This window comes from Crocodylus porosus, unplaced genomic scaffold (genome assembly GCF_001723895.1).
Source record: "Crocodylus porosus isolate Cpor-Errol unplaced genomic scaffold, CroPor_comp1, whole genome shotgun sequence".
Taxonomy (NCBI): Eukaryota; Metazoa; Chordata; order Crocodylia; family Crocodylidae; genus Crocodylus; species Crocodylus porosus.
This window is the reverse complement of record NW_017728906.1, coordinates 129302644-129328425: the sequence shown is the minus strand read 5'-3', so window position 1 is coordinate 129328425 and position 25782 is coordinate 129302644. Positions and strand designations below refer to the sequence as shown.

General features: G+C 44.3%; 1 protein-coding gene and 1 long non-coding RNA gene across 2 annotated transcripts in view; both read left to right on the top strand.

Moving 5' to 3' along the window:
* The window catches only part of PIBF1 (progesterone immunomodulatory binding factor 1), a 182403-nt gene that overhangs the window by 141592 nt on the left and 15029 nt on the right, over positions 1–25782 (top strand). Inside the window, exon 16 of the mRNA XM_019529805.1 lies at positions 2480–2564. Coding sequence (XP_019385350.1) covers positions 2480–2564 — 85 coding nt within the window. The remainder of the gene's footprint in view (positions 1–2479; positions 2565–25782) is intronic.
* Positions 22691–24943, top strand: LOC109306449. Its single transcript, XR_002099995.1, has 2 exons — positions 22691–23834; positions 23918–24943. It is a non-coding gene; the product is annotated as an uncharacterized LOC109306449 (long non-coding RNA).

Here is a 25782-nt window from a genome sequence, read left to right as displayed (position 1 = left end):
TTGAACACCTTCAAGAGCAAATTGAATGCTTATCTTGCTGGGATCCTATGACTCCAGCTGACTTCCTGCCCCTGGGGCAGGGGGCTGGAATTGATGATCTTCTGGGGTCCCTTCCAGCTCTAATGTCTGTGAAATCTATGAAATATATATAATAACCATAGTCAGAGGTTTGTTGCAGTCCTAATCCAATGCCCATTGAAGTCAATGGAGAGACTTATGTTGCTTTCTGTGGTTAATGTAGACCCTAGAAACCAGTCACTTGAGTGCCTAATCCAGTATCTGAAATGGTACCAATAACATTGCTGCCTAAAATCATAGAAATCAATGTCTGTCAGCAAGGACATAAATGTTACCTATGTATTAATTGAGATGCATGTCAAATACATGGTAGCTTGTTAGAATTTATAAAGTATGTTTTGGTGTTTTCCCTTTTGACATGAGTTCAGGTGTTTTCCATATATGTTCATTACTCAATTTGGTATTAAGGGTGAAAGATGCTACTACCAGTTGCTAATGCCATTTAGTGGCAAATATTTCTTGCAAAAGGCTAGATAAGTGTTCAATTTTAATCTACCATGTGATACACATTTGTAGCTCCCCAATTCCAAGACATTTAGGAGCTAAAGGAATGCATGAATCCAAGAAAAGTTCAAATATAGTGTTGCAAGACTTGCATACAGGAATGCCACTGAGAGCAACAGCTTTAGTATGTATTAAAAAAAACACAGTATAAAAATCCTAACAAATTAAGCATGTATTATTGAAAATTGTTTAAACAAGAGTAAATGTATAAAAGCACAGTTTAAGCAGTATGAATGTGCAGGCCATTTCTAGAGAATTTATGACAGCCTTTTAAGAACTGAGAATAGTAAAACACAGCCAATAGCCACTGATCTAATCAATGCTTAAAGAAATATCTGGTTCAAGGGCCATGTTGCTACTAATCAAAGAAAGCCTGTATTTCTGTGGCCAAATTTTTTGTAAGAACAATGAAATTTACTGGTCTTTGTGGAAATTAATGTTCTGAGCATTAAACAACTGATGTGCTATAATCTAAACCAGGCTTATCTAACATGCGACCTGCCAAGCCATTTTCTGAGGCCTACAGTGCTGCAACGGTGCTTCCTAATGGCTGCTGAAGGGCTGGGGAAGGGACAAGGTTCCCACACGCACCGCGTCAGCTTGATGTTGCCGTTGCGGTGCATGTGGGAAGAGAAGTAGCCATGTGCCGCTCAGGACAAGATGAGCCCAGCAGGGGCTCAGCTGCACTTTCCCCCCACCTGCGCTGGTCAGTCCTGAGCAGCACACAGCTCTGCCACCGCCTCTGCTGGCTGGTGCAGACCCAGGCGGGTCTGTCCCATCCGGAGCAGCACACAGCTGAAACTGGCTTCCCATGTGCTGCTGGGGACGGGAGGAGCCTGGCCAGGTTGGCACTGGCCAGCAAAAGTGGCAGCAGAGCCATGTCTGGCCAGCGCAGGTAGGGGGAAAATGCAGCTGCACCCCTGCCAGTCCGGCTGGGCTCGTCCTGTCCCGAGGAGCACACAGCACCACTGCCACTTCGGCCAGCCAGTGCAGACTCGGCCGGGCTCCTCCCATCCCCAGCAACATGTGGGAACCCGGCTTCGGTCGCATACTGCTCCAGAGGGGACAGACCCCGGGTGGGTCAGCACTGGCCAGGAAAAGTGGCATTCTGCTCCGGCTGGGCTCATCCTGAGGTTCATTTAATGTTTGTAAAATGCTTGGAGAGCCCCACATAGATGCACTGCATAGAAATGCAAAATATATTTTTACTTATTTGGATGGCACCTTGGGTTGAGATTTTCAAAGCTGAGTCAAAAGGTCAACTTCCATTAAAATGAATGGGATTTAGACGGCTCCAAATCTCTTATGACAACTTTGTAACGTGCCTATCTACCCCCTTTTGCAAATCTCAGCCATAGTTTGGAAGCTCAGCCAAAGAACATAAGCACATCTGAACATAAGAGCATAAAAAGTGCCATGCTTGGTCAGCCCCATGGTCCATCTAGTTCAGTATCCTCTCCCGAACAGTGGCGGAGGTGGATGCTATAGAGGGAGAGTTCTGAACTGGTTAGACCCATTTCATTGTCACTTCCTGCAACTTCACTGGTGTCAAAGGTCACGTGACATCGCTTCCTGATGTGGTACCACTTCCTGTGAGGTCTTTGAATATGGCTCGCCAGCCCACTGGGTGATAAAAAGTTCATGATCTGGCCCCACATTCAAAAAAATTGGACTCCCCTGATCTAAACATTCCATTCAATTTATAATGTTTTAAGTTGTTTCCATTTTAGATTGCCTCCTGATTTCATGATCTGTTTCACAACTGTATGACTTTCTCTAGACTGTCAGTTTCAAGATTTTGTTTCAGAAAAAGCAAGTTTTAATCAGAATGCAAGATTAAAAGAGATTATCCATTGCTCCATTGTTATTAATGCATTTTCTATCCCCTTTCCACCAGTATTTTAAATAAAGAAAAGACAGCTTTGCTGCATGTCAAGAATCAGATGGCATCAGATTTGGAAAGACTTCTAAATCATCGTGAGGTAAGAGTCCTGTTTTAGCACAATCATTACCATACATGTTTTTCTGAGCCTAATCCATAGGTACAGAAAATGAAAGTTATGGTTTATCTCTCCATAAGTTTTAGAAATGCATTGTTTGGCACTTAGAAAAGAGAGCTTTAGACTGTGTTCTATACTGCCAGTTTGCTCACTGTGGGCGCATCCAGACGAGCACGCACGTGTCTCTTGCCCTATCTCAAACTTCTTTGAGGAGGGGCAAGAAAAACACCACTCTGCAGAAGAGCAGAGCAAGGCATGGTCGCAGACCGTACCAGGGAGTCAGTCCTCCAAAAGAGACACTCTGGTGTCAGCCAGACCATCTCTTTCGTTCTCCTGCTGCCTCGGCCAATGGCGCTGTCCAAGGTAAGTGGGGAAGTTCATGAGTGGGTGGGTGGGTGAGGGATGGCAGGGGGATGTGGGAGGGATTGGAGAGTGGCGGGGGGGATGTCCCCAGGGCTGCAGGGGGTATGGACCCGGCCCAGCTCCGTATGGCTTGCTAGTCCAGCTTTGCACTGGAGCGGGTCACGCTGGAGCTGTGTGACCCCCTCCAGTGCAAAGCTGGACTAGCGAGCCACACGGGGCTGGCACAGGACTTGCCATGCACCACTCCCCTGCAGGCACAGCAGGGCAGAGGCAGGACCCGGTGCAGCGGGTCCTGCTGGCCCTGGGTCCCCTCTGCCACCCAGCTGAGCTGGGCCCTTGGTGTCAGGACCCAGCATGGCACGTGGTCCTCACATGCCAGGCCCAGCCAGGTCCTGCCGCCCTTGGGGCCCCTATGCTACCTAGCCGGCGGGAGCAGCCCCAGAGCCGGTGGTCCCTGCGTGCCAGGTCAGGTCTTGCCACAATAGGAATGGCCTGGCCAGGCAGCAGAGAGGCCCCAAGCATGGCAGGACCTGCCTGGGCCTGGCACACGATCCCCACATGCTGCGTCAGGTCAGGGCATCTGGGCCCAGCACGTGGTCCTCAATTGCCTCACTGGGTCCTGCCCCCATGACCCAGCCTGGCTGGGCAGCAGAGAGCCCCCAGGACCCAGCTGGGCCCAGCGTGCAGCCTCCGCATCCTGCTCCAGGTCCTGTCACCATGGTCCGGCCCTGTCAGCTGGCAGAGAAGCCCCAGGGCTGGCAAGACCTGGCTGGGCCCGGTGCATGGTCCCTGCGTGCTGCACCAGGTCCTGCTGCCATGGCTCAAAGTGCCCCACTCCCGCTGCTGCTGCTAAAGTTAAGCTATGCGCCTTGAGCAGGGGGTCTGTGGCCCTCCAGGGTGCCTGAGAGGCTGGGCAGGGGGTCTGTAGCCTTCCAGGGAGAGCTGGGACCCTGCGCAGGGGGGCTGTGGCCCTCCAGGGGGAGCTGAGACCCTAGGCGGAGGGGCTGTGGCCCTCCAGGGTGCCTTTGGCCCTGTGACGGATAGGGGCTATGGCCCTCCAGGGGGAGCTAGGGCCCCGGGGGGGGGACAGCATTCCATGTGCTGGGCGGGGGGCCCACCCCTCCTGAGTGACCCTGCCACAAGGTCCCCCACACCCACAGTCCCCCCAGCAATCGCCCCACACCTTCCCACACCAACCCACATCCCTCCACACGCACACCCACATTCCCCCACACCTCTTCCCACCCCCTTCCTGCAAACACCACATCCCCCCATCACACACCCATCATGTGCAAAGAAAACCAAAAATACACATCAACACATATAGGTTTTTAGAATTTATTTTATCACGATGGTGGAGACACTGGTAGGCTTCCACATTGCTTTAACATTGTAAATATACCAATAAAGCATTGCCCAACTGACCGCGTGCGCGCTCTCTCTCTCGCTCTCTCTGTCTATATATATGTATATGTGTGTGTATAGAGTGGTCTTTTGTTTTAATTGTGGAAAAACATGGATTTTGGGGTGTTTTTAAAAATGGATTTGGGATGCTGCTGCAGCAGTCCAGCTGACACAAGGGGTAGTGTCCCCAGGTACCAAGTGGCCGGGCCCCAGAAGATCCTGAAAGCAAGTAGCCCTGAGCTACTTGCCAGGGCCGCTTTTGGTATGGATGGGGCCAGGACAGGGCAGCTTTTTATACTGCTGGGGACAGCACAGGTGCTGGCCCTGGGCTCTGGCTCCCCCTGGCTGCAGATCTGGGAGGAGCCAGGCAGGGTTATTTTGCCCCAAGTGGCACAATTGGCTCCACAACAAAGTGCATGTCCAAGCATGTGCGCTGAAGCAAAAAGCCCCAGCTCAAAGTTGCACTGCTTCTATCCGAGCTGCTGCAAGCACAAGTGCTTGCATGTGTGGATGCGCCCTGTGAGTTTAGGCAATTCACTTAACCTCCCTATCCCCAAGTATTCTTACCGTAAAAGAATTTTACTGTTTGCTTCAAAGAAATGTTATGCACTTGCCTGCTGGCTGAGTGCTTTCTAAGGACTTGAAAAGTGCTATAAAATACTTTTCATACTGGATTTGAGTATTTTATAGATGATGATTACCAGGGATCTGGCTTTTCCGTTCAGCACAGAAAAACATGGTAAAACTTGGATTTTCTCATTTTAAAGAGAAAATCCCTGATTTTCTCCTTTAAAGGAGGAAAATTTGGGAAACAGTGTGTTTCCCGTTGCAGGCTGGCAGAGTTCCAGCCTGCAAGGGGCTGGGAGGGGAGCAGTCAGGCAGGGTGCTATGTGCATGTGTGTGCTCATACATGCACCTGACCACGAGTCAGCCTGGAGAGCAGCTCCCGCAGCTCCCCACAAGTAAGTCTGGGGGGGGATTGATGCCCCCGTAGGGGAGGGAATTGAGCTGGGTCTGGGGTTGCTGTTCAGCTGGGGTGGTGTGTGGGGCTTAGGGCCCAAGGCCATGTTTGGCTGCAGGGCTTGTGCGGGGAGTAGGACGGAGCCACAGGTGGCTTGTCTGCACAGACTCCCAGGGGGAAATAGGGGGTATGTGCCCCTCAGATTTGTGCATGGGGCAGGGGTGGGTGCGGGCTGCCCACTGTGGGCTTGGGGCTCCCAACCCTGCCGCCCTCCCCCGCAGACTCCGCAGCCTAGAGGGCAGGACCCAGCAGGGCAAAGTGGGGCAGGGACACCTGTTCTGCTGCCTCAAGCCCTGTGCCACTGTGGCGAGGTGCCCCCTGCCCACCTGGCAGCAGCAGGGGGCACCTTGCAGAATGCTGGTGCACCCCGACAGGCTGCACTCCCTACTTAGGCAATGGGCAGGGGGGGAAGGTGGCAGTGCCACCCAGGGAGTGGGAGTGCCTGGATGAGTGAAGGGACTCCCCCCACACACCCACCGCTGCCAGGTGGGTAGGATACACCTCACCGTGGCAACACGGGGCTTGTGGCAGAGGCACTGAGCTTCCCTGCCCTGCCCCACTCTGCCCTGTTGTGCCAAGTCGCATCATCTGGGCCATGGAGGCCCTGGGGGAAGTGTAGCAGGGAGCCCCAAGCCTGTAGTGGTCAGCCTGCACCCACCACCCCTCATGGGCTCCACTCCAGCCATGCTACCTTTTCAGGTTGGGGAGCCAGGCTCTGCGCAGACCACAGCAGCCACCACCTTCCACTGGCCGCAGCTGTAGGGGAGGGTGCTGATGCAAGGGACAGGGGGCTGTGGACCTGGGTCTCTGGCCCCATAGTCCTAGCAACTGGGGGCCCCCTCCAGCAGGGCTGGGGGTAGCAGGGGGCTGCAGGTGGGGAGTGAGGAGCACCAGCAGGGCCAGGGGGCTGTGGGTGGGATATGAGGAGCACCAGCAGGACCAGAGCACTGTGGGTGGGAAATGAGGGGTACCATCAGGGCTTGGGGGGATGTGGGTCAGGAGTAAGGGGCAGTGGCTTGGGCAGGGCACCGACATATCAGGGCTGCTCAGTACCATAAAGCGGGGGGAGCAGGGAGCAGGGGCACAGCCACAGCTGGACCTATGTCATAATGAGCAAAGGGGGCAGGGGGAGCTCTGATTTTCCATGATAAACCCAAAATCAAATACCAAAACCTATAGGTATTTAGAATGTATTTTATTATAGTGATTGAGGTACTAGTAGGCTTCCAAATAGCTTTAAAATTGTAAATATATCAATAAAACATTGTGTTCAACTGCTACCTGTATATATTGGCCTTCCATTTCCTTGTGATTGTTTGTTTCAGTAAGCATTATGATTGGCTGCTGAGACAACCAACAACAATATGAATAAAGCATTACGGACAGACAGACAGACTAAGGCTTATATATAAACAGCGTTGTGTATTGCATGATGAGAGGTCAGGGGCATGGGCAACTGGTGCCACCTTAGTCGGGGGGGCATGTCCCCCCCCCAGTGACCAGTCAGCGACTGGGGGTGGGGTGTGTCCCCCCCACTTCATCCAGGCACTCCCTGGCTGGCGCTCGCAGAAGGGGAACCAGCACTCCCGCCTTCCTCCCTTGCCCGTTACCTAAATGAGGAGTGCAGCTTGTCAGGAGGTGCACCAGCATTCTCAGAGGGGGCACATGCATCTCCGTGCACCCCCTATGCATTGCCACTGGGCAGGGGTAAAAGGGAATGCTATGTTTGAGTTGAAAAGTGGTGAGGTTTGCTGTCTCACGTTTTGTAGAAGTGAACGCCACACTGCAGGGCCAGCCCTCTTGCCTCGCGTGCCATATATTGTATTCCCCATGAAGTAGACCTCTTCTTAAGTGCTGAGGAATAGGACTGTCAAAGATGTTTTCAGGGTCCTGAAGGATAAGGAAATATTTATTGTTTATTACAACTGATTTATTGCCATGGGAGCAAGTGTTGTAACTTGCTTTGTTTCAAAGCTTCATTGAGTCTCAAAGATTGATCTAATATGTTGATTTTTAACGAGGGTGCTATGGTACCTTGGGATGCTGCAAGATTCTTTTCATAAAACTGTGCTAAGTGCAGGGTGGGGTGCCATTCAATATTAACTTCATTAGGTGTACATTCAACAGCCCAGTTCACAAAATAAATCCAGGGGTATTAAATAAGAATTCATAATGTCAAAAATATTTTCACCTGTTGTGATTGTAGGACTCACTGGGGTATTAATAAAAGCACTGTTCAATGCATATACCACTCTCATAAAGGTTTTGCTCAGAGCATTGACCAAAACAGAGTATTTAAGGTGATTGTTAAGGTGAACTTAATACCACCAGGAGACTTGAGACAGACAGCAGTGTGTTAAAGTTGATATTAAGGTTAAATGATAAGGACAGTGCTATAGAGTCTAAAACACCTGCAGATTAGAGGTGTTGATCTTTACGTAAATTCCGTGATATAAGCAGAACTGCTCGATCAATCCTACAAGTAGGACTGGAAATGTTTAGCACTTTATACTAGGCCTAGGAGATGAAGCAATTGCAAGTTGTACATATGCCTTACCAGCATTATCGAGGGCTAACAGGCCAACATGTTAGCAAGTAGGTGCTGTCTAGATAAATAAACCTGAGTCTTTACAACCAAACTGAGCTTTGTAGTCAGTCCTTTACGTAACATGGAAGTTTCCGAGAAAACACACTGATTGCACCAACACCAGCAGTGCAGACAATGCATTGATGGCACGCTTCTGCACAAAGAACTTCACTGACCAAGAGAAAACACGAAGAAACAACACTGGTCTTTCTGAGATCTTTGCTACAATAGAATTGCTCTGTTATTTTTCCATAGTCAAAATACTGAGTGAAAGCTAGAAGCTGGCATTTTCTGAAAGGTGTCTTGAGCCTAAAAAGGTTGAGAATCACTGGTCCAACAATAGCATGACTTTCATCTTTTGGTAGATTGGGGTTTAATGTCTTTTTAATAGATGTACACATTCAGCAGTGCTTTTTAGTTCTTTGTACTTGAGTAAACTGCAGAGTTCCAAGTGCTGTTATTTTTAGTGACTTGCTGGTCATCTATGGGCAACTAATTAGGTTCCATTGTCCTATAGCATGCTAGTAGTGACTAGATCTTGATACAGATCATTACCTACTAAATATATTTAAACATTATATTTGAGTCAATATGATTTGATGAAAATCTTGCAGCCATGATTCTCCTGATTTTATAGTTCCAAATCGAACTTTGTTTCTTGAGTCTTGATGGAAAATGCCTACCAACACACATTAACACTGTCTGCTCAGAGGTTCAATTACTGTAATGATTGCAATGCATACAAATACTTCTTCGTTGTATAAATTGCATCCCCTAGGGAGATACCTGAACACGACCATTTAAAACAGCATTTATATTTATGACAATATATTAAAGACCTTTCTCAATAAAAATAAATGTACAGAAAAATAAAAATACATTAAGTGAACAATCACTTTCTATGCATATTGTTTTGAAAAGAATAATTACTATATGATCATTAATTGTGGTTCACTTTAAAAATATATCAAAATGTGCTTATGGGAAAACGATTTAAAAAAATTCTTTACCTAAATTTAGGATCACGGGATTATAAGAAGTAGGGCTGGAAGAGACCACATGAAGTCATCTAGTCCAGCCCCCTTGAAGGCAAGATCTCATCTGTTTAAGTGCCTTTTTAACCTGTTTTTGAAAATTTCCCAGAAGGAGATTCTACAACCTTTCTAGGTAGCCTGTTCCAATGCTGTACCACCCTCATGGTGAGAAAGTTCTTCCTAATCTCCAGCCTTATTTCTTCTGCTGCAAGATCGAAGTCATTGCTCCTAGGCCTGCCCGTTATGTCCACAAAGAAAAAGCTATCTCCATCCTCATTGTAATAGTCCTTCAGGTGTTTAAAGATTGTATTCAAATTCGCTTTCAATCTTTTCCAGACTCAGTAATTCCAGTTCTTTCAACCTTTACTCCTAAGTCACATTTCCCAGGCCTTTAATCATTTTTCCCTTCTCCCATGGATTCTTTCCAAACTGTCCACATCCTTTGTGAAACAGGGGACACAGTATTCCAGGTGAGGCCTCATCACTGCTGAATAGACCACAAGAATTGATTTGTTTTTCTAGTGAAATGATCTGCAGGGCGTGCAGCAAGACAAGGCAAGGGGCTGCTCTAGAGCTGCTGGGATCTTGCAGCAGGGGCAGCTTGGTCGGGGCCAGGGCAGAGCCACGATCTGCAGCTTGCACAGGCAGCGGATTGCGGCTATGCCCCGGCTCGAGACCACTCTGTCACTGCTGCAAGGAGCTGGGGCAGAGCTGCAATCCACTGCCTGCATACCCTGCCTGGAGTGTGCAGTCTGCAGATCATGGCTCTGCCCTGGCCCCGACCAAGCTGCCCTCGCTGCAAGGTCCAGAGCAGCTGCCTGCCCTGCCGCACATCCTGCCAGCATGGCTTGGGCCAGCCTTCATGGCAACCCCAACCTCATGCTGTTACAGCGCAGCTGTGACTGGGGTTTCCATGGAGACCAGCCTCAGCCATGCTGGTAGGGGCTTCTGGGAAATGGAGTCCACTGCCAGCTGGATCTTGCCCATGAACCAGACTTTGCTGTCCCCCCCCCCCCCGATAGAGAGTAGATTTATTAAAATTCAGTTCTGTTTCTTGTACTTCTCAAAACTTTCATCCCTCCTCTACCCAACCCCTTAATCTTCCTGCTGTATACCTCAGCATTCATCATTCTAGCAGTGCCAGATCAATCATGTTACCCTGAAGCTGGTTATAGATAGAGTGACCATATTATTTTTAAGAAAGTTTTGAACTTTGCCCCCTTTCCCCCTCCCACCGGTTTACCATGCTGCCCCACCTCCCCACTGTCCAGCAGCAGGAGGATGGGGTTGGGGACTGCCCACAGGGAAATGGGGTGAGCAAAGCCAAGACAGCAGGTGGCTGGGGCTTTGCTGGGCAAGAGTTGAGGAAGAGGAGGGCTGAGTTGGAGGCTACTGCCAAGCAAGGAGAAAGTTGATCTGTTCCACAGGAAGTGTGAGTGCATTGTCTGTGTGCATGTGTCTGTGTCAGTGTGTGTGCAGCTGCTCTAGATACAGGCTGCTGTATTGGCTCCATACTTTGTGCAGCTGATTGATCATCATGGTGTCATGGTAAAGTTTATGGTTGTATGCTGACAACACAGAAGAGCTGGAACTGACATGCGCATATCAACTCTATGAGTAGAAAATTCCAGGGCTCACCCAGCACGTGCCCCCTGAGTGACCTCGGGACCTGTCAGTCATCACTGACCTACTTTCCTCACAGACGCATGCTCAGTAACAACAGGAGCATGAGGTCATCGCTCCAGAAATTTCTTGAAGGAAAGCAGCCTGATTGGTTACGGGGCTGCTATAAAAGGTTGGTGAACCCCTCCCTCGGGGGGAGAGACCCGCTCAACTGACAGACAGAGGCTGACTTGTCAGGGACTGTCCTGTCAGGAGAGATACCACCTGGAAGCAGAAGCTGCGACAGCAGGGACTGCTCTCCAGGAGGGCCTACCAACCTACTGGTCTCCTACCTTGCTGCATTCGGTTTACGATTGTTCTTTGATTTGATCTCACGGTTACTGGATGGATTAGACTTTTGATTCTGACTACGATTCTGCTCGACCCATCTCAGCTTGATTATGGTTTCATCTCGTCACACCCAGCTTCGATCTTGGCTTTGGCTATGACCATCTCTTCGTTGTCCACTTGGACTGGTGTCACGACAACTCAATGAGTTACAGTTTTGTTTTTCATTATTCGTTCATCCCGTTAATGAGCTGTTGACCAGCCCTGGGACTAGCGAGTGGGCAGCCGCCCCTATCCTTCGGGGTAGAATGCGAGGGCTTGCTCGTGAACCCCGTGGGCCAACCGACCCCTTTGTTGTTCATTACCATTTGTGTTTTTGTAACGAAGAAAGCAGCTTTGCCTACGCAACCAAAGCATAAGTGAATAAATCCAACTTATTTGAAACCATACGCGTGTTCCGTACCACTCAGACTCATCGCCGCAAATCCCACCTGTCCAGTTCCAACGCCACCCTCAACCCGCCGTGACCTTGGGGCCCTGTTCCCCGACACATGGCAGCAAGAGGCTGAACCTAGGCAGCCTCATCTTGCCTCCATCAAACCCCGTCTATATCCTGCCCAATTCCCAACTGTCTTCCTCCCCCTTTATCTCCTTTTCCCACACCTCTCTCCTCGTGCCCCCACTCACTTTTTCTCCCTCTCTTGCCTCCTCTCTCCTCCCATTGCTCCCCCCATCACTTCCTTGCTCCATAAACCTTCCCACCTCACTTGACTCTGTGATCCTCCACTCACTTCTCCCTCTCTCTCCCCCCCTCCAGTTTGTCTTCCTCCCCTGCCAACGCATGCACACACTTGGTGGTAGCAGGGAGAACACTGATCCAAGCTCCAGCCCCCCCGCAGCTGGGCCTAGATGGAAAGGAGCTAGCCTGAATTACAATCCCAGGGCAGAGCCCGGAGCCACCCCCCTCCAAGTGCTGGTCTCCTGTAGCCAGGTGGTTGGCGGGGCAAAGGACCCCCAGCTCCTCTCAGGGCAAGGATCCAAGCCACACCACCTTCCCTCCCTCTGCCCCAGGAAGCCCCATTGTGGTATTCACTCTCTGGTCCCAACTCTGCTGGACTGCGTATGGCTTAACACACATGTGAGCAGTCCATGCTCACAGCATGCTCTCCCCTTGCCCCACCCCAGCTGATCCCTGGCCCAGGCAGGAGGAGCAGTGCCCAGCCCACCCCACCTCCAGCTGCTGCTCAGGAGGAGCCAGGCTGGGAAGGATGGCACCAATCCAGGACATTTGTTTAAATTTTCACTAGCCCATCAGGACAGCCTATGAAATCCAGGACCGCTGTGGCCAAATATGGTCACCCTATTTTAGAGCCATCCTTTAGGGTAGCTAAATGACCTGAAGGAGTCAAAAATGTGGATTTTTGCAAAGAATCTAGTAGTATTTCAGTGTCTAAAGTATAAAACAATAGTGTTTGTCAAAACTGTGCAATGTGTTTAAAACAATACATGGACCAAATCTTTCATCTACAAAGACTGTCTAAGATATGCAGTACTTTGTTAGTTGATGTGAATGTTTGACCAACATAATATATATCGAGACAGCACTCCAGAGTGACCCCCACAAAGCATGTAGTACTGAATGTGGTGAGATCTTAAAACAAGAAAATGAGCATCACATGCTGGATGTCCCTTATTCTGAGGTATTCAAACAGATCAAAAAGTAATGTAATTCTTTTGCAGATAGCTTGGAAAACAGGATGATAAGATCAGTGATAATCTTCTCATTGTGGTACATTTTACAAGGCTCCTCTGCAAAGAAAGATAGCTACAATAAAAAGAGATATGAAAATTAAGTGCGACTGTGGGGGTCGTTTTTAAGCAATGACTCTGTAGATGTATATTGGTGAAACCACACTCATATCAGCCAACAAAGACTGCGTATAAGAGAGATCCTGTGTGGTTGGAGGGTTTTGTCCACGAATTTGTTTTAAACAATGTTGCATGAGTTGTATACTTGAGCATGTGAGTAAACAGGTGAAAAAATATAGGTCCTGTACAACAGACAAAAATGAGAGAAAAGAAAGCCTAAGAAACACAGTATTAAGTTTAAAAGGGTCATTTTATGGATAAGGTATAAAACTGTCAAGCAATTTTTATTATAGTAATTTGTTTTCTTTTATTTCACGTATACCTTTCATCACCTGTTTCCATTCCTAAAGCAGTCTTGTTTTCACTTTTAATACAGACCTCCTCCATTAGTTTTATTATTTCTGAATTCCTCTAAACAGCACATAATTACTTGACATACTGCTGTCTTTATAAAGGATAGCTCAGTTTAGCTGACTCAGCTAGTTTATTTGGAGGCCCTTTTTCTGAGGTAGGGATGCTTGCCATTTTAACACTAACAAAAAGCATACACAGTTAGAACCATAAATATTACAGCATTAATTCATAATAAAAATGACTCTTCTAAATACAGCAAATGACTATTAAAAATGTCCTAATCTTGCAGTAATTTAGAACTAATTCCTCTCAAAGAAGGAATGCATTTTTTAAACATAGCCAGTAGATACAGAGTCTATAACCACTTGTCAAGTGAGATATTATAGTTTGGAATGTTTAGTTAGTTCTGCAGAGAAGCATTATTACTGTCAGCCCTACTTTTTGTTTGGATTCATCATCCATACCGTATTAACGTTTCTTGGTAAGCTTTACTTAATGTCTATTTTTTTTCTGTAACAAGTACTACAGTTCATTGAAGGGTTAGCGAATCAAGGCTTCTGCTCTTACCTGTTTAGTGTCTGATACAACAAGTCGTGCCTATGTGGAAATCCTGTTCTGGGGCCATGCAAGTTCTTTGCAAAGGTTACAGGATTAGGCCTTTAGGATGCAACCATAGGGTATTTTTACATGCGCTCTGGGGCCGAGGGGGAGGCATTTTAATTAGACACCTGCAGCGTCTCATGTATTCAACTAATGAAGTGAGATTAATCAAATCTGCTCTGATGCTTTCTAATTAGAAAGCATCAGAGCAGGTGTCAGGCACATGTATAGGTGCCTATAGGTACTAATGGAGACAATAGAAGATGGAAGATAAAACTCTGTACCAAGCAAGCTTGTCTTTTTCTGGGAGAAGGAATTCAGTGAGATGAGTCAAATTTGGAGAAAGTTTGATTGCTCTTAATGGGGAACTTAAAGTTGAAGAGACAGTAGAGTCCTGAATGAAATGGTTTGGTTTAGTTTGTCACAGATTATAGGTTATACCCATGGAGATCCTGGTTATGAAGACATAAGATGAGTTCAGCTTTGCACATAAAGCAGGGATTCAATCTCTTTGTTTTGTATGATAAATATCCTCCCAAATTTCAGCACTTTTTGATTATAGAATGAATTTTCTCCAGCATATGTATGGCAACATATTTATGAATTAAAATCAGTTAAAAGAAATAGATTATCTTTTTCCTTTTTTATGGCCTTCTGTAAAAGCTTTGTAGATGTGAATGCTTTGTCCAGGGTGATCTAAATATTGTATGCTCCTGAAACTTTGTCTTTAGTCCTTAATTGAAATCTTGCTCATAAACACTTTTTGGAAACAATGGATCAGGCACTTCAGTGCAACTTTTTGGGTGCTGTTATCTAATAACTGATTGAATCAGCTTTAGCTAAAAGCACCAAAAAGCCCTGCTGAAGATTGGGTAATCTACATAGACGCTGTCGAACTGGGTCAAAGTAACGCATGCTGCTTCTGGTAAAGCATGGTTTTTTCTTTCTTTTTTTCCACGCCTGTCAGTGCCCTAGGAGGCAGAGCTAAACGGAGCACAGCCATATGTGTTGCCATTTGGACTCCTGACAACACTGAAAGTGTTCACAGTCTGGCAGTGAGAGTGGCACATACAAGAATAGCACCTGTGTCTACACACATATGAACAATTGCAAAAAAGGTGAGCCCAACAAGACTTGACAAACTATAATTTTCCCAAGGACAGATATTTGTCCTTGCAGTTGTCACTGAAGGCAATAAAGTCAAGTATGGGCATAACAATATGGACTTGTATAGAATGTTTACATCCTGTGGCAACATAGACTTATATGACATTGCTTGCCAAACTTTACCTACAGCAACTACAACTCAGTCCATTTATTCCTCAGTAAGAACTAAAAAGTCATACTCCTACCTTATGTCATTGTATAGCTGAGTATTAATGTAACATATAGAGAGAGAAATTGTACCAGAAAGTGTGTCATTAAAGTGACTGATTTCATAGACATAAAGTGGAGAACAAAAACTACTTATAGTATGTCCTGGTTATTTATGCATTTAACTGCTGCAGCTTTCTTCATGTAGTAGTCATAGAACTAACAAGAGGTGATGCAGTTTTAGACTTTATTTTGGTGAGAAGTGAGAACTTACTGAAGAGCCGGCTGTAGAAAATAACCTGTAAATCAGTGATCCTGATTTAATTCTATTTAAATTAAATAGAAATATAACAAAAACAGCTAAATTTTTAATTTTCAAAGAGTCAAATATTTAAGAAACATTTGAGAAATGTAGGCAAGTAATTAATGAGTTCAACGAAATTTAAGCACTAAGGGACTCGCGTGTGGATAAAGCTTAACGTTCCTTTTCGTCAAAGATCAAATGGTATATGGGTAAAATCAGAATAGCCAAAAATCTAGCTTTAGTTATATTTTGCAGAAGAAATTAAATAATAAAATGTTCTTTATAAATTCAAGGGGTAGAAGGAATGAAGAATGTGGGATGTCCTCAGTAAGCACAGTATCAAAATTAAAGATAATCTAGTTATGCCCAGAAGCCTAATGGAATACTCTGTCTCTGTTTTCTAGCCCCAAACAATTGGAATGTGAAACTGTAAGTCCACTAGTAAGCATTTAGAATAAATTTGTCAACTTACAAGTGGTACCATATGACTGGAGGATAGCAAACATTGCATATTTACTTGAATCCAAGACAAAGGGTTTTTTCCTGGGAGGGGAGGTGGGCAGAGGCTGTGGAGAGCAAACAGGGTGTAGAAGCTGCAGATTATATACATGGAAAATTATAACAAATTTATATTTTTTCCATATATAGAATCTAATTATTTGGTGGATGTCTTAAATTCAAAGTCATTTTGGATTTGGGTAAATACGGTAGTTCCCAAAGTTAAGGAGGAGGAAATGATCTGGTGAACTCCGGATTCATTATTCTCATCACGGTGGTTTACAAGGCTTTAAAACAAATTTGAAGGAAATAATAATGAAATAAATTCCAACATGGATTTCCCAAAAGATCATACGCACCTAATCTGATGTCTTTGTTGATGAAATATTAACTTTCTAGGTGTAGAAAATACAGTAGATCTAATCTTATCTGGACTTTAGTAAAGTGTTTATTATGCTATATGTTAATTTAGTAAATAGAGATTAGCACAATAATGGAGCTGGCTAAAGAGATCACAACAGTTGATATGAAAAATTACCAGGCTACTGAGAGGTTACTACTACAGTTTTTCACTTTCCCTCTCAATCTTCATTCCAAGACCAATCCCAGAGGAATGTCAGTAGCAACCTCCCTCCATTTTAATAACTTACCTTTTCAGTATAATCCATAATAAGCTTTTAGCCAGCTCTTTACCCATGTTAGATTTTTTTTTATATTAGTCTTCATCTTCTCCCTCTTTAAATATTAATTTACTATGGGGCACTGTATCTAAATAGCTTAGAACTGCTGCATTGCCTTTGTCTAACAAGTCAGTTATACTGTCAAAGAAGTATATTAAATTAGTCTAACATTATATATCTTTGATAAAACCATGTTGCATTTTACCCCATTTTCCTTTTACCTCCATGTCTTGAATTACCCATTCCTTCAAAATCTGTTCTAAGACATTGCATAGTATTACAGTCAAGGTAGCAGACTTATAGTTGGGTTTGGATCTCATTTTCGTCTACTTTTTCAATATGGTTGCTATATTTATTGTTCTTTAGCTATAGAATGCCATTTCCAATTTGAAAGAATTATTTAAAATTCTTGATACTGGAGTTGCAATTTCATGTTGTTATTCTGGGAGTGGAGATTACCTGGTTTCCCCAGTTTTGTCACAGCAAGCTATCTTAGTTCCACCTTGGATATGGTCTTTTCCAGTACCTTTTTATTTCCATTGTATTGCATAGGAATATCTGATTCCAGTAGGATTACCCTATTATTACATTCATCATCCTTGTTGAAAATGAAGGCAAAGTATTCGTTTAATATTTGGTCCATACGTAGATAATCCTTCATTTCTTTCCCATCCTCAGTGTGTAGTGGCCCCACTTCTTTCCTTGTTCTCTTTTATTTATGTGGCTAAAGAACATTTTATTGTTTGTTTTTAAGTTTCTTTGCAGTTTTCTTTCTTAATTTTTTTTTCTCACTCAACTAGGCTTTTGGTCATTTTTCTTTTTTTCTGTGCTTTTCAACCCCCATTATATATTCACTTTACTGATCAAGCCCTTTTTCCATTCCTCATAAGTTCCCTGCTTACACTCAATATCCTGTTTGATATCTTGAGGTGCTTATTCAAACAAGTCCATCTGTAGCCCTCTTACTCGGGAGCCACCCAGTCCAATCAACCTCACTATATAGTTTCTTTAGTTTTCTAAGTTGCCTTTCCAAACTATATTTATTTTTATCTTGCAATTTACAATTAATTGAATTGTTTCTACTCCTTCTAGTGGCTTACCCAGTCTAGCATAGTAATTCTTAATGAAAATCTCAATGAAACCTGGCCCTTTCACATATCCCAGTTTGAAGAAGGATTAATAAACTCTTCTTTGCTACTGGATCCTTTTCAGCCTGAGTCCTACCTCACAAAGCTTTGACCCCAGCAGACAGCATACTCATCTATTCCCTGGGTCCTCACCAGCGACCGGCTTATCTATTCTCTGTAGCCAGTCAGTCGGCATGTGTGTAAATGCCAAAACATGCAGTAGTGTCCTCAGTGGCTATGTGCAGTTCCTGTAGTCCACCGCTGAACATAGTCATCAGGCGGTCATTGACAGTATGCAGCTTGGTGTGTGTTTTGCCACAGCTACAGTCTTAAATATCCAGAGAGAGAGAGAGAGCACTACAATTCTGTGTAGTAACAAGAAACAAGATCCCCATCAAAAGATCAGCTTTTATTAGAGTGGCTGTAAGAGCTGCTCTAATTAAAACGCCCCCAACGTCTCATGAATTAGTGTCCCCATGCCTCAAAATGGCAGCAGGGGTGCTTGAACTAAAGCTCCCAACCAAAGTGACCTCAGCCACCGTTTTGAAGCATAGGGATGCTGATACACAAGACATGGGAGGCTGCTGGAGCATGGTAATTACCAGGGATCCTGGTTTTCTCCCCTCAGCAGCAGCCTGCCATCACCCCACACACATATCTGGAGGTGAATGCCCCCTATGCCCTTCTGGAGTGTGCACAGCAGTGGGAGAGCCCCTCTACCCCCCTGTGCCCTCTGGATGAGCCACCTGTAGCTCCGTTCCCTGCTTCACCCCAGCTGTGCAGTGCCTGCCCCTTCCCCAGCCCCACTCCCTCCCTCACCATGGGGGCCTTGATCTGCCCCCGCCACATCCTTTTCCTCCCCCCTTCGCCCCTTCCCCCACAACAGACTTGCCAGCCAGATGCCACTCTCCATGCTGCCTAGCTGCATATTGGAATCAGATCAGTATCAGTCAATATGACTCATTACAAATTGGCCGTTGGTATCAACCCAAAAATTTTCTATCAGAGCACCCCTAGCAGTTACCTGCTGTAGCTCCAGATTAATCAAGTGTGCTCCAAAGCACTATAATTACAGTGCGTCGGAGCAGGCTCCACACTCATATACAGGCACTCTACGTCTGCAGTTGGTGGCAAACACCATTTGGTACAGCCACCATTTAATCTAGTAACCTACAATTGTTTAAAATGACTGGGAACTCCAGCTTATGTCTTGAAATAACCAAGAAAATAATGTTTTTAACTTTGTTTCCAAATGAACACAGAGCTATCCCTGTACTAGGCACTCTTGGTCTGCAGCTAGCTTGCTCTGAGCAATATTCCCTTGGCTGACTGCAGGTGTTCCACTTCCTTAATGTATAGCTGTTTGCCTAGGGAACAGGACCTGGGGTCTGGAAGGTCCCTGGTACTAACAGTCAGCTGAGTGTTGGCCCTGGCTGGAGGCTGGAGTAGGGGGCACTGAAGGGCTTTCCTCTCTGGAGGCTTTAACCCTGTACCAGGTACTACTGGCCAGGATGCCCAGCCAAAACTGCCTGGTTCAGTGGTAAAGTCCCTAATGGGGGCAGCCAAAGGCTGTCCGCTCATTAAGCATCTGTGCTTCCTGGCATCTCAGTCACTGCTGTCCGGACAGGCCTGAATCACCTGATTGTTGACCCTGCTTGCAGTCACCCGGCTTTCAGCTTGCCCATACAGGGAGAGCCAGGGTTTCCTCTGCATTGGCAAGCAGTAGTGGCATTATTGGGATCTGATCCCAATAATCGCATCTCCTGCCATGCACAGAGCCACTAAATGAATTGTGTGCCTGGGGCCTTAATATTCAGCCTGCCACATGTGCACTTTCTTGTTTTTGGTCTTTGGAGTATCTATGGTCCTAGAGTTCTGACTGATCATATTGTGCTGGCTTCTCCTTCACTTTAGAAATTTGCAGATGTATCCAGGCTGTTGCCAAAGTAACTGGAAATCAAGAAGAGGAGCCACTCTTAATAGCCTGTCCTAGGAGCCATTGCTTGTTAGGTGAAGAAAAAAGAGGTACTCTTCTAAGGAATTTGAGCTGTTAGTAGTTTTGCTATATAATAGGTTGGGGTTCTTTTTCTTTTTTCAGTCCAGAGAAGTAGAGGGCGAGGTAGCATGAGCAAGAGGACTGATGCTGTGAAAGCATTTTATAGAAAGCAAGATATGAATAGAGAGAGAGACAAAAGAAATGGGAGAGGAAGTTGAAATGAAGGTTAAAAGTAGGCAGTGTAACTTGGGCCAATAGATGACTAATACATAAATGCAGATAGCTTGCTGCATTATAGTTAAAACAAGCTTGAATGAGCTCTGTTAAAATATGCATTGCATTCAAAAGCTTATCTAAGTGTATCCCAACCATGCAGTTGGTCCAGTAAAAGATACCACCCACAGAAATCCCTGCCTCTCATGGGCTATTTTTAATATGATTGTCTCAGTTATCAAAGAATTTGTGGTTCCTAAACATCATTCAGAAGTTTCTCAACTGATGAATCTTGTACACGTAAGTAGCTCAGAGACTCCATCTTTACCAACATGTTCATCAGCCTGTAGTGGACTTTCCAAGGCCTATTAGACTTCTGTATCCGTATGTAAGCAGTCCATGCCAGAGGCTCAGCAGCATCCCTGTTTGCTCTTCATGATATCTTCTAGCTGTCTTTCCCTCCATCCATTTGTAACTTTTCTCTTCATGGGATGGCAGAAACTGCTAGTTGCTCTTATGCTTTTTGTCCCTTTAAAGCAGATAGGAATTTCTCACCAAGTCACGTATCCCCAAATCCCTTTGACCTATTCACAAGTACTGCTTAGTTTCATCTGTGTGTCTCCATTCTTCTGCTATGCTCCCTTGTCTGTGAATCCCCATATCCCATATAAACTTATTCTCTCTCGTTACTGACTGAAAGAATGATATTGCATATTAATCACACATTTAATGTATGGCTTAATAATGTTTTAACCATAAGTAATTTAAGCTGAAGAAAAATGGTAGGCTTGGCCAAAGAAACACTGCATTGCACTGGACCTGGTGAGCCCTCGTGGTAGGGGAGCTGTTGTCTGCAAAGAGAGAATTGGAGAGACATTCGTACAGAAGGTCTCACAAAAGCACTGGAGCCAAAGAGGAAAGGCAATAAATTCAGTTTTGGGAAAGAAAAGCTGGAAGGGTATCTACAGGGATTGGGAAAAAGGAATTGGGAACAGGTGCCTTCAGACAGACTGTCTCCAGCCCTGCTGCTTTCTTTTTTTTCGTTTAGAAGTGACTACATGGTAATTTCAAAATGTTGTGTTCTCAAAGTGAATTACTTCCTCTTCATCTATGTGTTGTAACTTGTTTCATATAAAAAAATCTGCTGATGTACAATGCTTAGCTCTCTTTTTAAATGTTAAGCCACAGAGTAATTATCATTTTTCTTATGCTACGTTTATATTCCAAGCTTCTATTTTCTATTAATGTTCTGCATGTTTTCTCAGTAGATTACAGGGACATTTCTGCATCACAAGTAAGCCCTCAAGCTATTCTCAGCTTAAAGCTTGGAGAAACAAGTGACATTTCCATTTCTAAATGATTGCAGAGAAGTTTTTAGTTCTTGTTTTACTGGGAAAAATAGAGTTTTAAGCAGTATTTCTTATTTTTGTTATATGTTTGGTAGATATGAGGGTTTGATTAAATTCTTAATACTAAATACTACTGAATTTTAGGTGGATGAAGAATTTAACAGTTGGGTACGTTAATTCTTTTCTTGGAGTTGTAAGGTTCTGAATAGTTTGTTAGCTTTAATACAAATTCTTCAAAGAATATTGTTTGCTATTCAGCAATTACAGCTTTAAAGATATTTAAAAATCAAGTTTTATAATAAGGTCAGTTGATATAAATAGTATAAATACTATATGTTAAAAAAGTTGTGTCACAAAATGTAGGTAAATGTCAACTAATTTATGTGGAATACAGGCATCCTCATTTTAAATAATATACTTAAGTCAGGACAAGTTTAGGTTAAAAAACAGAAATTTAAGCAAGAAATCATTGGCAGTAAGACATTTCATATATTTAAATTATATTACTTTTATTCATTTTTTTCATCTTTCCCGTGTCAGTTATGAATCTTCCAATCAATTGTGCTGGTTTTCCAGCTGTATAAAATTTATTTTTTATTTTCCTGATCTTTATTACAATATTTGAATATCAACAAATATAAACAAAACTTAATACTCATCAAATACTAAAAATAGGATGAATCAAACTAAGTTTGAGTTACTCTGCTGGAAGAAGTAATACCGTATAATCTATAATTTTTACTTAAAGGGCGCGTCCAGACAAGTGCACACGTGCCTCTTGCAGCATCTCAAAGCAGTTTGAGGTGCCACAAGAAAAATACTGGGAACAAAAAAATTCCCCTGCACTACATATTTGCAGCATGTACTCTAAATCTGACACCTGGAAATCCAGGTCAGGCAGCGCTGCAGCGTCAGCCATTCCTTTATACCTATGCTAGGTCAGCCCAACCTGACTTAGCCTGGCCTGCCCTGCTAACGTGCCTCTGGACAAGAACAGGATGGCTCCTGCTACCACCCACTGCTCCCGTCCAAAGATGCGCACTAGCAAAGTGTGCCAGGTACAGTCAGGTTGGGCCAGGCCCGTTCTTTTTGAGTGTGAGGTGGTGATGTGCGCCCACAGGGCTGTGTCTGCAAGCATGGCCCTGACAGGCCATCTGGCTGTTGCTGCCAGTGCCTGGGGCTGCGTGCTTGGCAGGGGGTGAGGGGCAGCTGGCTGAGGCATGAGGGTGCTTCAGTGTGGGGGCTACTTGCTGGCTAGCCCCATGCTGGTACACCATGATACTCCAGCCAGACCCTCGGCAGCATGTTAAGCCATGTCAGAGCAGCCCCAGGCTGACACCCTGGGCCCCTTGCCATCCAGGGCTGCTCCAACCCAGCTCAATGTGCTGCAGTCCTGGGTGCATATGTAAATATGACACCCAGAAGCAATAAGTGCCAGAGTTTATCGCTCTACATTACTGCATGTGTAAACTCGCCCACTGTAGCTTGTGCCTAAAGCAGCAATTGAGCTGACTCAGAGCAATTGAGCTACTGTATGCAGTAGGCCATGACTCTGGAAAAATCTTTTTTTCTACATTCAGCCTTCCAAAATCAAGGGGTGTGTCTTATTTGGGGTCATCTGGTATGTGAGGAAATATAGTAATGCTCTTCTATTCTTTACTGTTCCCTTTTTTAATCTGTTCTTTGGGGACTTATGGCACATTCCCAACTATTGTTACCCATAACAGAGGGTTAGATTACTGTGAATATGTTTTTCATTACCATTGAATCCTGTGGTCTGCGAGTTCTGCCCACTGTGTATTTGCCTTTGTAATTTAACTGAATCCTTCTAGTGCTTAGTTGCAGGCCTGCTATACTCAAGCATAACCTTTAGCTCCCACATGCTACCCCGACAGATAAGTTGGGGCAGAGGCCGGTGTCTGTTTCTAGCTCTGCTCTGAAGTTCCTTCCTCTGACTGGCCCCTTCCATGAGAGAAGGACTTCAGTTCAGTCGCCCTTGGCCCAAGGCCGGTGCTGAGAGTTCTCCCCTTCACCGCCCCTTCAGATACTCGTGGACTAGCTCTAATTCACTTTGGCCACTCTGATTTACAGTTTAATCCTGCTGGTGTCACAAGGCAATGAAAGTACAAGGAACACGATTAAGTTTCACAAAGAAACTTCGTAAATTAGCACACGTTATTCTTAACACAGCCGAGTTACAGTCCTAAGGTGGGAAAAAACTGACAGCATTTCTCGACCCTGAAAATCCCTGAATCTTGGTCAATATCCTAATGAAAAGCAAAATCCCCTATGTTCCCCCATGCAACTGCTTTTCCAGTTTAGTCTTCTGTTTCTGATGATGAACTGGCTTCCTTGCATATAAGCTTGTACTCCTGTTCTCTCTTTCTCTGGGGATTTTTCATGCTACATTCTTCTTCCCTCCCCTGGGGTGGTGGTTGAGGGGGTGTCAGAAAGGGAATCATTAAAAGTCAGTGGTTTTACTAGAAGCCAACCCATTTTTCTTTTCCGTGTCAATCCAATTTCCCAGGCATAGCCTGCTGCAGAGTGAAGGGTCTAATCTACACTTAAGGATGCAATCAGCAAAACAAAGTAATGTAGAATTTGACAGACTGTGTTTTCCAAACTGTCACAGTTACCTCAGGTAACAGGTTCATTGATTGTGTTTTTGTTAGGGTCACTTGAGCTTTAGGAGGTGATTACCTGGGTGTTGTTACAGTGCTTGGCTGCATGAGAGAGGAGCCAGAAGTGCACTAGTATATTATCCAGTGACTGGTTCCCTGATAAAAATGGGCATGCTACACACATAATTGGCACTCCAAAGTAAAAAACTCCACTGCTTTGAAAAGAATTTTACTTTGAATACATATTCTTTGCAGTCCAGCACTTTAGAAGACTTTCCCTCCCCCCTTACCTTTTGCCTGAAAAAGTCCTTTTAGAAGCATTTTACGGGAAGTATTTGAGTATTCAAAATATTCTTAAAGTTTTGCGTAATTGTTGTTTAAAGATTGTTTGGTTTTCTTTGGACTACTATTTTGCATTTGCTTCCTGAACGCACATTTTTTTAAATTGCTTTTGCAAACTCTTCCGTACAAAAGGAAGGATTTTCCTCATGTGTAGATTATAATTATTTAAGAGAGATAGTAAGAACAAAGGTTATTGTAGCATTTGGAATTGCATTGAAAAGATAAAAAATTGTCACTTTCTTCGTTGCTTTGGCAAATGCCTAGAACTTTTTCCAGTTATTTGTTTGATAGAACAGCATTCATTTTTTACAATGTTACCTCTACATCTGTAAGTTCTCTTTAATTTTGTTTGATCATATGAAGATCTGAAATAACATACTAATTTTGAATCTCTCATAGCCACTGAATTTGAGAAATGTTATAAGCATTGCCGATATGTGACATTTAAGCAATATTAAGGATACACAGACCATATTGATATGCACCTAAATCAATTACAGAAATTAAGCCATATTTTACATTTAAAAATGTAAGGCTACCCATTCATTTGTTCTTTCCTGCCCTGTAATTGCACTCAACCATCTATAAATGACCCTCTATGATCAAAGATAGTTTATTTAGCAGGGAGAATCAGTTTTTATCTGTTTGTGGACTGAACATATCCATTCCTCATACTTTTATGTTCTGTGTCAATTAGCCATTGTAAACAGTTTAAATAAAAACAATTAAGAATTATGTATGGGGCTCTTGTTTTATTTGCTCAGAATCAAAATTTACCATTGCTACAATTTCAAATGCTATTGAAACATGAGTACGCAAATGATATATAACTTTTTCATATTACCTTTAAAAATCCTTAGATGCTTTATCAATTTAGTAGTTTGTAACTGTTTTAGAGGTTAGTATTTTCGACACTAAATACGCAAAATGTTTTGAAGACAATAGTAATTCAACACTAACAGCAGCTGTGTTTAGCATTTGATCCTAAATTAATTATAATATAGAATTTTAAGAAACACTATTGTATTTGAGTATGTTGGTATTAGGCTTGTATAATATCAATAACCTAATGATATAAAGTGGTACGTGCTTTGTCTAATTCAGCTTGCGGGGAGAGAGCATTGGATGTGATACCCCTAGACTTTAGCAAGGCTTTTGACACTATCTCCCACAACATTATCATTAACTAACTAAGGAAATACTAGACAAAAGTACTGTAAGTTAGATTACACAACTTGATTGATCACTGTTCAGTGAGTAGTCCTCAATGGCTCAATGTCTAGGTGGTTTCAAGTGAGGTTCCTCAGGGGCTTTCCATTTAAGGGTCTGGTATCATTTAACATCTTCATAACTTATTTGGACAACTAGATTGAGAGGATGCTTATCAAATTTGTAGATGACCCCAAGTTGGGTAGAGCTTCAGATACTGTGAAAGATCCAGAATCAACTTGAATTAACTTGAGAAATGGTACAATGGGAAATTGGCTTCGTGGTCGGACCCAGAGGGTTGTGATTGGTGGCAGTCACTCATCGTGGTGCCCTGTGACCAGTGGGGTCCCTCAAGGCTCTGTCCT